This window comes from Pteropus vampyrus, unplaced genomic scaffold (assembly GCF_000151845.1).
Source record: "Pteropus vampyrus isolate Shadow unplaced genomic scaffold, Pvam_2.0 Scaffold324, whole genome shotgun sequence".
NCBI classification, from domain to species: Eukaryota; Metazoa; Chordata; class Mammalia; order Chiroptera; family Pteropodidae; genus Pteropus; species Pteropus vampyrus.
Window position 1 is genome coordinate 653,018 of NW_011889105.1, and position 11,874 is coordinate 664,891.

The 11,874-nt window shown below is 39.0% G+C and overlaps 1 protein-coding gene across 3 annotated transcripts in view; it reads right to left on the bottom strand.

Annotated features, from left to right (window-relative positions):
- Nucleotides 1-11,874, bottom strand: part of PCSK5 (proprotein convertase subtilisin/kexin type 5) — a 421,776-nt gene that overhangs the window by 377,510 nt on the left and 32,392 nt on the right. For all 3 annotated transcript variants that reach the window (XM_011377895.2, XM_023521942.1, XM_011377894.1), the window contains exon 2: nucleotides 5,799-5,903. In XM_011377895.2, the coding sequence (XP_011376197.1) occupies nucleotides 5,799-5,903 (105 nt within the window). The remainder of the gene's footprint in view (nucleotides 1-5,798; nucleotides 5,904-11,874) is intronic.

Genomic DNA, 11,874 nt, shown 5'->3' on the forward strand with positions numbered 1-11,874 from the left:
CTAGCCAGCTTGCCACCATAAATGTATCAAAGGTTGCAAATTTATGGCTCAAATGCTTCACCCAAGAGTATATGCATCGTAGTGGGATTTTCAAAGATGCACAAATGCTATCAAAAGCTAAAGACAGGAATTTATTATAATGGTCACATTTCATAGCTGGTGAAAAGGTGGCAAAGAAAGCAGCCTGGAATAAGAGAGCTCCCAACATGCCCCTTGGCCACCATGTCTATGTCTTTTCTGCTCATCCTTGGATCCAAGCCCTTGCTTCTTCCAGAAGAATTCAAGGCATTCTCAAGATACTTGGTAGCTACTTGCATTCACTGGTGAGACGTTGAGAGGCAAATGTGCAATGACCACAGTTATGATATATGCTAAGAACACAAAGCCTCGGGTACCTGCCTGAGAGAACATAGCCACTCTCATCCCACCTCAACACATCCAGGATCGTCCCACATGGCTGGATGAGCACAAACTCAGGAATGTTATATTATTCAACTACACTTCACAAAAGAAAGTCAAACCGTTAGGTTATTATCATATTTAAAACTGAAGAGCAGAAAATTAATCTGCTAAAGAAAGCAGCCCACGGGGGCACCAGCTGGAATGAGGGCAGGTGGAGTGAGAGGAAATGAGGGAGCAGTGGCCCAGACAGGAAGCACTTGAACTCAGGGTGAAATGAATTTTGCAGCCGCATCAAGCCAAATGGAATCTTATTAATAAAAAGGCATGGCTGTGATTCATGCACGGGAGCCGGGAAAGATTGAGCTCAGAGCATATATTTCTAACTAGGTAAGGTTTCTTTACCTTCAAAGGCCCGCTGGTAGATCAGATGCATGTAAACAACTTATAAATGGTTTGTCTCAAAGTTAAAAAAAAATATATAGCAAATGTGCTGGTTGTCTCTGTGGATCAATTACAGATCAATCAGCAATGGAGATAAAAATCATTCCGAAATTATAAAGTTAATCCATGGGGATAGGATTTGGCTGGTAAGAAGCAGATCTATACAACTTTTCAGGAACACGGCCATTATGTATAGTGAGGTATTCCTGTACTCTTATTCCATCACATATACTTCACCCATGAGGCAAAAAGAGAAACTTCAGGCATCTGAATATCAAATTTTGGACACAATAGGTACCAACTTGCATTGGTAAGGAACTCAAATTTACTGTTCTTCTTTCACAGGTCTGATTTCATCTGATCTTGCTAACTCCCTCTAATTACTTCATTTCTCTCCTCCTGTCTTTTTCCTATACCTGTTTATTTGACATTGTACAAATGTTCTGCTTTAAAATTCTCTTCAGAGGAAATGGCTTATGTATAAATGTAACAAATAGATAATATCTCTGTGAGCTAAAGCCTTGTACTTAATTCTGAGTCCCATTTACAGAGGGACAATTGCTGCTCCAGGAAAATAAGTGAGGGGCTTCAAATATTTAAAGAGCTGTTATGTGTAAGTCTGGATAGCAAAAGGAGATCCAGTGGGTAGAAGTCACAGGCAGCATACTATAACTCAGCAAGTTAAATCTCTTAGACTATAGAAATGTTTGCTCTGTCCAGTACTGAACCCTTTGTCATTAGGCATGCTTAATAGAGCTAAAAAAAAAAAAAAAATTCCTCTTAGGCGTATGATGGAGGATATACCGGCACTGCATAAGAAAGGGCTAAGTCTAATTCTAAGAAGCCTATGATTTTGCAATAAATAATGTTATATGAATAGTTTTTCCATAACTGATATACACAGCCATACGCACCCATGAGATGAGGCAGGATGACTGAAAATGAACTTTAGGGTGGGATCTGAAGGCAGAAAAAGTTTTGGAAAAGGTAAAAGGTTGAAAAAACAGAAACTTCAAGATAAAATCTAATGGGCTAAAGTAGCCATGCTTATATATTAAGTACACATGGATAAGACATGGGTGCCTAACTTAATGGCAGTCTATGTGTTTTTTTGTTGTTTGTTTTTGTGTGTGTGTTTTCAATTCTTAAAAGCCTACTGTAGTAGGAAATGTAATATTCTGGTTTTTCTGTTCCAAGTAAGGAGAATGAAAGAAAGTTATCTCCTCCATCCTTGCTCAGGTCTGCATGGGTAGCTGAAGAGCTATGAAGAAATTCCATTTCAGAGCACTCCTAATAGATAACACCCTCCTTGACCAAAATGCAGAGCTGGCAAAGATTTCCAAACAGATTAACGAGAGGCTTCTGAGAATATTAATTCAAGACTGTTGTTTCTGGAATTTAACTTAGGTCTCTCAGAAAAAAAGCTGATCAGTGAAAAAGAAAGATAGAGGTAAGAAAATTCTAAGACTCGCTGGTCTGGCTGCTGTAATATTGTACCAACACTTCTGCAAAACTGTTATTACTGTTCTAGAGATGCTATCTTAGAAGTCTGTGAATCTCTGTCATTTAAAAAGCTAATCATAACATAATGTTAACATGTGGGAACCAGGCTATTCTTGTTCCCCAGGCTCATGTGCCCCAACTGACCATAGCACTTTGTCAGCACCAGGAGGGTTGTTCTTACAATGTTGCTACTTTCAGATTTCCTTTTTAGAACCCACTAAGTAAAAACAAAACCATGCAATTTACCACAGCCAAGTAAAAGCCAAGCTCTGTTCAGTGTGCGTTTTCCATTTCTTGAGGAAAGGGTGATCAAAACCAACTTTACTCACCGCCGCTTTCTTCCACCAAGCCATTTCACATGGTCTGATCACCCCAAATCACAAATGTGCCTCCTCTCTGACACAGGAATCACCCACATACATGCACCCAAGATTAAAGAAAAAGAGACTCTCCTAAGAGAGCAAGTCACAACGCACTTGCCTTACATTGCTAACAAGGTCGGCGGGGAATGAAAAGCACAAAGTCAGCCTGTGGAAATGGAGGCAGTCTCCGAGGATCTGCCCACAAAACACTTATTAATTAGGTTATGGCCGACACCACCATAACCAAGTGACCAAAGTTAAAATCACGAGTGACAAAAACGAACATCGTGCTTCACCTGCTCTGACACACCTAGAACGCAGTCTTTCTCTGGCATTCTTGCTAACCCTGAATCTAACCATGACATTAGATAGTTTACAAACCGGCCTGGAATCTTCAAAAAAGTTGCAGCTCACGAATGAAAAAAAAAGACAGAAAACGGAAGGAAGGCTACCAGAGTCTACCAAGGGGACTTCAACAAAACGACAACTACATGTGATCCTGGTCCAGAAAAGAGACAATGGCAAAATTTCAATCAAATCCGTTGAATAGAAAATAATATTGAATCAATGTTAGTATCCATATTTTTACTAGAATGTTAACTTCTAGTAGTGTACTTCTGGTTACAAAAGAATTTTCTTGGTTTTAGTAAATATACAGTGAAATATTTAGAGTTAAAAGGCATTATGTGGTAATTTACTTCCAAATTTACAGAAAAAAGCTTACATACATATATACCTATACATACATACACAAATGCGTGTGTGTGCATGTGTCTAGATAGAAAAGAAGTAAGTACAGTAAAATGTAAATGTTAGCATTTGGGGAATCTGGGAAGTGTCTACAGGAATGCTTCATACCATTTTTGCAACTTCTCTAAGTAAAAAGTTTTTCCAAATTCAAAAGGAAAAATAATCTAAGTGGGTCTGAGCTTTTTGAAGAGAGAGCTGAAGGAGGAGGAATGTAGTTGCCCCCCCCCCGCAATTTCCTCTTCCCATGCACCCCTGACCCTGAGAAGCACTGTAATGTCCCGAGTTTCCCTGAAAACTACTGTGGGAGACCCTGCAGGGAGCTCCCTCCAGGTACCATCACATCTCCAAATTCCCAGAGCCTAACACAACTAGAGGCTCAAGAAATGATTGACTGAATGAACATAAAGAAGTATCTAAAGAAATTGTGGGCAAACCCCCATCTGTGGTGCTCCATCTACCAAGTTGGTAATACTGTCCCCCTTTTGTATAACGGCTGGGTGAGAATGAGGGGCAGGAGGCAGCAGAAGAGTAAAATACGCTTCTTCCTTGGGCTGTTCTTACTGAGGAGGAAGGGGAACTGAGCATGTTCCCCAGAGCTGGCCTGAAATGATTCTGCTTCTCTGGACTGGGTGGAGATGGGCATACATTCCAGGTACTATATGTCCCAGCATCCAAGGTCTCCTGCATAAGCTATTTGATGCACTGAGATAAGAAGAAATGAAGACCAAGATCCCCCGAGATAACACTAAGGATTGAATAGCTCCGTATTTGGTAAATCCTTCACCACGAGCACAATACCTTCTTATATTCTGTTGTTACTTCCCAAACCAACTAGAACTTGGTTTTTCAAATTCACATTGACTCTGCACATGATATCCCAAATTGGATACATTTTAATTTCCAAAGTTCTAGAAAGCTTTCAAAAAGTTATTTAACAGATAAAAAAAAAGTGACTGCTCTGAAAACTTATCTAATTCATGAACATTGTAACAGATTGCTTTTCCAAAACATTTAATTCTGAAGAGAGATGAAGGGGAAAAATATTATAATCCATAGGCCACTGGAGTGCAAATATTAGGGGAAGTTCCATAACCCGCCCAAAATGGGATCTATGACAAATATGCTTTTTCTAACTACCAAGATACAATTTCACAATCACGAACACTGTAATAATATTCCAGAAAAATAATTATACAAGGCGAACCACGGCATATAACAGAGGGCAGGACTCCAAACTGGAAACCTGATTTGCATATTAATTCAAATAGAGACCTTTTTGCTTTAATAAGGAATACAATTTTCAAAGAATCCCTAGATAAGATTGTTATGTTCACTGGTAGAGACTTGTTCATCAATTTATTTAAAAATAAGCTCATATGGCAAACCCAAATCATGATGGAGGAAAAAAATCTCTTCCTAATCAATAAATAATGAAGTGAGCCCTCAGAGGAGCGGGGGCAGGTTGGTACAGCGACCCTCTCTTCCTCTTTACTTGCTACATCCGAGAGGCCAAATAATTCTGTCAGAGTTAATTCCCTTCTATAACTTAGTAAGGACAGATATTTAACTTACCCTCCGAGTTTTAGTTGCCAGTTACTAGTTTATTTGTCTTTAATACTCTTTAGCTTCCCATCTCCCAGTTTGAAGCTGTTCCACCTCTCTAAAATGGAGTGAGAGGACCTGAACATATCATACCTCTTTCTAGGATCTCCCAGGGATATGCTGTCTATATAACTCAAAAGGACTTGGAATAAGACAACATGTAAGAGAGCTACCTGATGAGCCCCCAAGAGCAGCAGCCAGATCCAATCCCTGCTGGGCTCAGTATCCTTCTTGTCCCAGACATGGTCTAGTTCTTGGCCTGCCAATGGCATGGCTTTAACAATGCCAGCTGAAATCGCAAGGATTCATGGTACCCTAAGGCTTGACCTAAGTGTTCTGGAAGACAGCCCTCTATGGAGTTTGTATAGAGCCTCAGATCTGTATGCAAGTAGGTAAGATAGTGTAGTACTCTTAATACTTCAATACTTCTTAATCAATCACAATCTCCTCTCCACTCTCACCACCCCCACACACACACACACTTCTCATTTCTCCGTGAGAACCCATACTATGATACCATTGGACTGTTCTACAACTGGGATGATAATGGCACTTCAATTAAAATCAAGCCGTTGCCTATTTTTGTCTGAAGAGGAAGCAAATACACAGGACCAAAGGATAATATGACAGCTCTTGAAATTTGAGCCTTCATGCTGGTCATCATGCCCTAGTGTGATGTTACCAATTAAAAATGCAGAAGCTTTGCCTGTTGGTCCCCACCCAACTGGTTCTTCTTACCTTTGGTTCCATTGAAATGAAACTGTGGGTTCCTCTGCTTGAGAGAACTGACCTTTTAATCGTCCTGCTATGGTAGAAGTGGTAGTAGTCCTTCAGGGCCCCGATCTGCAAAGATAGGAGGGAAAGAACAAGAGAAAGCAAGTTAATGTATGAAAACAGTCTTCTGTTTTCCTGTTTTCAATTAAAATAAGAACACAAAACAAAAAAGGTCCATAAATTATGCAGTTGCCTACTCTGCTTAACTGTTACTTGAACCTTGGTGATCACTTTCCAAAAGGAAGACATGTGATATGAAATGGAGTGTCCTTGAGGCAGTGACTGTGGAACTAAAGATTATAACAGAGCAGCATATCCTCTCCATATCTCCCTTTTAATGTTTAATTTATATGCAGCATTTTAAGAAATTCTATATCAATCTATATCCAAATGTGGGAAAGAGGAAAAAAAAATCAAATAGCTATCTGGTTATAAAAACACACTGTACTCTGTTTGCTGTGAGAAACGTACAGTGAAGGACCTTGTTAGATTATTTATATCATTAATCTGAAACAAGTCCTAAGTAGTTGCTCATTCACAAAGAAAACACTACTTAGTTTCCTGACTTCAGTAGACAGTATAAATACATAGCAGTTTTTTATTTATTGCGAAACGAAAAGTGGAATGACAATTTCTAAAACAAAACAAAGATCATATATCCTACCAATCAACTAAGCTTCCTGTGTAAAAACAGTTTGATCCATTTTATCTTAATCATTTCTTTAACAAATCAGTCTTCTCATTTGTATACTCCTTCCTTTAGTTAAAAAGTTAGTTTTATTCGAGATAGCTTTGAAAGTAAGTCCCTGTCCATTTTAGGAAAACAAATGAACAAAATCCCAAACAATCATATTCTCTCAGCAGATTATAAAATGTGGATCACATAATGGAAATCAAACAATACAACAAATGAAGACAGGAGAGCTTGGTCTAGTTCCAGCTGACACTCACCAGAAGTAGCTTCTTGGATAAATCACACATTATTTCTCCATTTCCATTTCTATAAAACTGGACTTTGGGCTAATTTTTAAGATCACTACAGCTCTTGAATTCTATCCTTTGACATGGACACCTTCCTTGCTTTGGGCAAATACATTAAATGGCTATTTGTCCAGAACACCCACCCTGGCTCTGCCCTAAAAGAATGGCCATTGTCAGAATGTTTTCCAACTGGGACAATTTGAGCTTTCCTAACTTAAAACAAAGAAGTGACTGATCCAGCTTAATCTTTCCAGATAAAACGTTTATTTCTTATTTCCATCTTTCCATCACATTCTCAGTCATCACTCCCACCCCTCCAATAAGGACGATCTACTCAATTTCTGTGCCATTTAGAAGTCATCTCCTCACTGAGACTTTAAGCACTAATTGAATGTCTCTAATCATCATTAAATCTGAAGGTCTGAAGGCTCATATTTTTTATTCAAGTGGAAACTGCCCAGATGTACACAGAAAAGATTCTGGGCTCCGAAAACAAGTATAGAACAAAGACAAGGAAATCACAGCTGAAACCGCTAATCTCAGTGATCCTGGACAGTCTGCAACAGCAGCAAACAATGAGGAAGAGGGTGCCAATGCCGGCCCCAGTCTCCGAAAGAGTTTTAAAGAGGGATTTACAGGCCAATTTTAAGATTCCAGAGGACTAAGCATAGAATTCAAGGGGCCACGTAATACTTCATAAGAAAATCTTTTAAAATCCCAAAAAGCTTAGAGTTTTCACCTCATGTAGCTTCTGTCAAGAGTGCTCCTTTGGAAAACAGATCTTATGGAAAAGAACTTAGAATCAGTGAGAAAAAACTTTATACAAAACCCATCATCAGTGTGAAAAACGCCAGTGTGTTTAAGATCAAGTCCACTCGACTATAATGGAATCTCTTTGATTATAAGAAATGAGTGAATTCAGCTTAACTATTAAGTTCAAACTATGGATGAAATACACCCCGAGGATATATTCAGAGCCTTTGTGCTCTCACTGGTACAGACTGGAATCCTGACCTAATGCAGTGTATAGCGAGGTGGAAAAGAAATTCCATGTGACTGGTACAAGGGCCACATGTATTCAGGCCACTAAATCTTGATAGCAGTAAGCTCTACTGTATCTCCATCTTTCAAGGATTCTGTTTCCTCTACTGCGTTGTGGCATGGTGTTTATTGATTGACTGTTGCCTTGTTTATTGAATGTCTACCATGTGCCATGCATCTTGCTGCTCTTCTGCCTGTTATATTTAACTTCACTCCCACAAGAGCCCTTGAAGATAAACATCATTATCTCCAATTTGATATACAAGGCTGTTGAGGTTCTGGAAGTGCCCAAATGTGCAAATCTAGTGCTGGGACATGGTAAAATGTAAGTTTTTGTTGAATGTCTAGCATCAGGGTCAATTTAGTTAAGTTTCATAGTGCATCCTATGGATAGGCTCAAAAGAGGCATTCCAGCACCTTTCTGGTGAGTCTTTTTGTACTGCAGAGCTGAAAAACTAAACTCAAGGAAGCTAGGTTTCTGAATGTGATTAAGGTTCTACCAATCCAAAGCACACTACAGCATCATAAGGAATGCTCTTGGAGGTACTGACATGTTTAATGGTAGCGGCGGCAGAGACCTTAGTGTCTGGTTGCTAGCTTTCTAGGCATCCATTTGCACACCTTGTTTTGTTGGCAAGTCATAAGAGATTATAGAAGAGCTGCAAGGGCAACAGAGGGTAGCTTCCTCATGCCCTAGTTTCCCGATTGAGGCAGAAGCAACAGCCCTCTTGGAGGCCCATGGGCTTTGGGGGCCATTTTTGAAAGCTTGGCCCTCCTGATTGATTCTACAAGCTATTTAATAGTCTATACTGAATGTCTTCCAAAGTAGGCCCCTTAGCAGATTCAGTATTAGCCCCACCCCACTCAGATCTTCAAAACTTAATAGGTCAGAACTTCTGAAAAAGTAGCTATATATTTATGTAATCTTGTACAACTCAGAGATCCTAAAAGTTATGTACCTTGAGTCATGGGCTGTAGGCACCAATGATCCACACACAGGCTACTGGATGTCCCAATGTAACTGTTCTGACATCCTGTTAGATAACTATACTTGATTCCTGTCATCTCAGAGTCATTTGCACCACACTCTGCCTTCATATGTTTTCTACACAGTAGCCACGACAAGGTTACAAAAGGTTACAAAAATTGGCTATGTCATGTCACACCCCTGCCTAAAATCCTTTTTGGTTTCCTTTTGCTCTTAAAATAACTAGTAATAAGTAATATTTAATATTATGTAATAATATAGTTTTAATAGTAAATCAGAATATCATATCGAAATTTGTGCTGTGCCAGGAACTACTCCATATGCTTTACCTAACACACTGAATAAAGACCATTATTGTCCTACAGGAACGCTGTGATCTGGCCCAGTCTCCTTTTGTAACTTCTTAAATCACACCTGCTCTCAATGCACTGGACTCCAGCCACGCTGGCCTTCTTCAGTTCCTGGACGGTGTCACGCTTGCTGTTTCTTCTACCTACAGAACCCTCTTTTACCTCCACCCTTTCCGCCTTGTTTTCTCTTCCTCATCCTATAGATCTCATCTCTAGTCAGAAGTCTTCAAAGCTCCCCAGGCTGGATCAGTTTTCTTTATTATATCATCTCACAGAACCATAGCAATATATACCTACAGTTTATACTTTGATTAATACAAGTATTTGTTTAACGTCTGTGTCTCCGCCTGTATGTTTGTATGTTCCAATGAGGCAGGGACACATGTGTTCTGTTCACCGTTTTGTTCCCAGCTCCTAGTACATGGTTTAACATATAATAGGTTCTCAGAACAGATTGCTGAATGAATGATATGAAAATCAGAATCCTGTCATTGCTATAACTGCATACATTAGAGCTGTATGTGATTCAAAATCTCTAGTATGAGCATCACAGAATTATCAAATTTAGGTTAATTTTGGCAAAAATGATTGAATTCTACCTTAAGTGAAGTATTAACTCTTCCAGACTTATACTCTGAAGGTTGTAAGCTGAGATGTCTCTATGCATTTTTCCCTTCAAAACAACACCTAAGGAGTAGTGTGCTTTAGTTCAATTATTCCACCTCATTCTAACAAAATAACATCATTTCCCAAGGCTAGCGCATGCTCGCTCACTCATGCACGTGCATTCTCTGTCTCTCTCTCTATGTATATATGTATATGTATATAAATAAATATATATACACACATACATACATACACACATATTTTACATACTATATATATTTAAAAAGCATATTTATGTCTCTGTCTATTAATATGCATGTCCTTATTGGCAAGAACTGTGTCTTTTATATTCTTTCAATAGCACTGAGCATGTTGAGGGCATTTAATAAACATTAAGAAGAAAAATGTCGTAACATGTTGGGAGTTACTCAAAAGAAAGACCGTGTATGAAAACAGAGCAGTAACATCTACAAGCAGGCATTCCATCTAGCTCCTCTAGGATAATGTAAAACGAGAGATGACTGTATTGACATGTTATACAATAGCAACAAGGGCTAAAACAAGGAACAATATATAACTAACATAGGGACATTTTATAAATAAATCAGGAACCATGGGAATATGTGAAGTATAAAATCAAGAGCAGATAAATCGAAGCTTGACCCTTTCCTTAACACCAGATAAAGGAAAGAGAATAACCCCTTCCCTCTTGGCTCTCTTAAGCTTCTCTTCTGTATAGCAACACACATTCTTCCCTGTCCAGCAACGTAACTCTATACACAATATTAAGTGTATGAATTCCACCGTTCATTCTCAATTCTGTCAAAGTTTTGTGCTTTTTCTTCCTCAGTGGTAGCCCCTCACCCTTACACTCAAAGTTTTCTTATCACTATCCTTTCTCAAACTAAATTGTGTTCTTAGGGAAAGTTTTTTTTTTTTTTTTTTTTATAAGCTATACTAAGGTTTTTTTTATGCTCAGGTGTAAATGACTAGTAGGACTGAATGTCTTAGTTCTTCCTGGGACAACTGCATTTGATCAGAAACTTAAAACTTAAGCCCAATAAATGAGTCCATTGTGCCTGTAAAAACACAATGTTTCAAAAAACAATCATTGGAGGGTTCTCCTCCCCCCACTCCGCCCCCCAGCAGCAGGAGGGATACTTCCTGTGTCCTCAAATCTTTATGTCAAAAGCAAGCTACAGACTTCTGAGGAGAGGGCTGAGAGCCAGAAGACCCACATTTTACACTGGCTTTGCCCCTAATGAGGAACAGTGTGGCCTTTGAAAATTCATTTACCACTAACAATTTCACCTGTGCCTGCAGCTAAAGCCTTCACCAGTCTAATTATTCCAGGCATCTAGTTTGCAATTAACATGTAGTTCTGATCTGATCACATGTATGGTGATCAACCACACCAGCTTGCCCAGGAATGAGGTGTTTCCAGGGACACAGGACTTTTCAGTGTTTAAAACAAGGCAGTTCCAGGCAAACTGGGACATTTGGTTACCTGGTTATAAAGGGACTCGGTCACGGGTGACGTGGCCTCTTTGATGAACCGACTGGTTCTCTAGGACTGCTTGTCTGTCTTGTTTTCCCTCTTGCCCTCTCCAATTTACAGATCTCCCCAAATTTCATATTCCTTTTGAAAAGTTCTTTACCTCCAATCTGTAATCTTTTTAAATAACAAAAGTCTGAATAGACATCTCACAAAAGATATACAAATGGCCTATAAGCACATATGAAAGGACACTGAAATGCAAATTAAAATCATAATAGCACTATATACACACCAGAATGCCTAAAATTTAAAAGCCTTACAATATGAAGTTCTAATGAGATTGTGGAACATCAGAGCTCTCTTACTTTGCTAGTAGGAATGTAAAATGGTTTGATGTCTTTGGAAAATCATTTGGTAATTTCTTAGGAAACATACATCCGCCTCATGACCCAGACATTTCATTTCTAGGTATTTACCCAAAAGAAATGGAAACCTATTTCCAAACAAAAGCTCATACACAAATGTTTATAGAAGCTTCCTTGATAACAGCCCCAAACTGGAAACAATACAAATGTC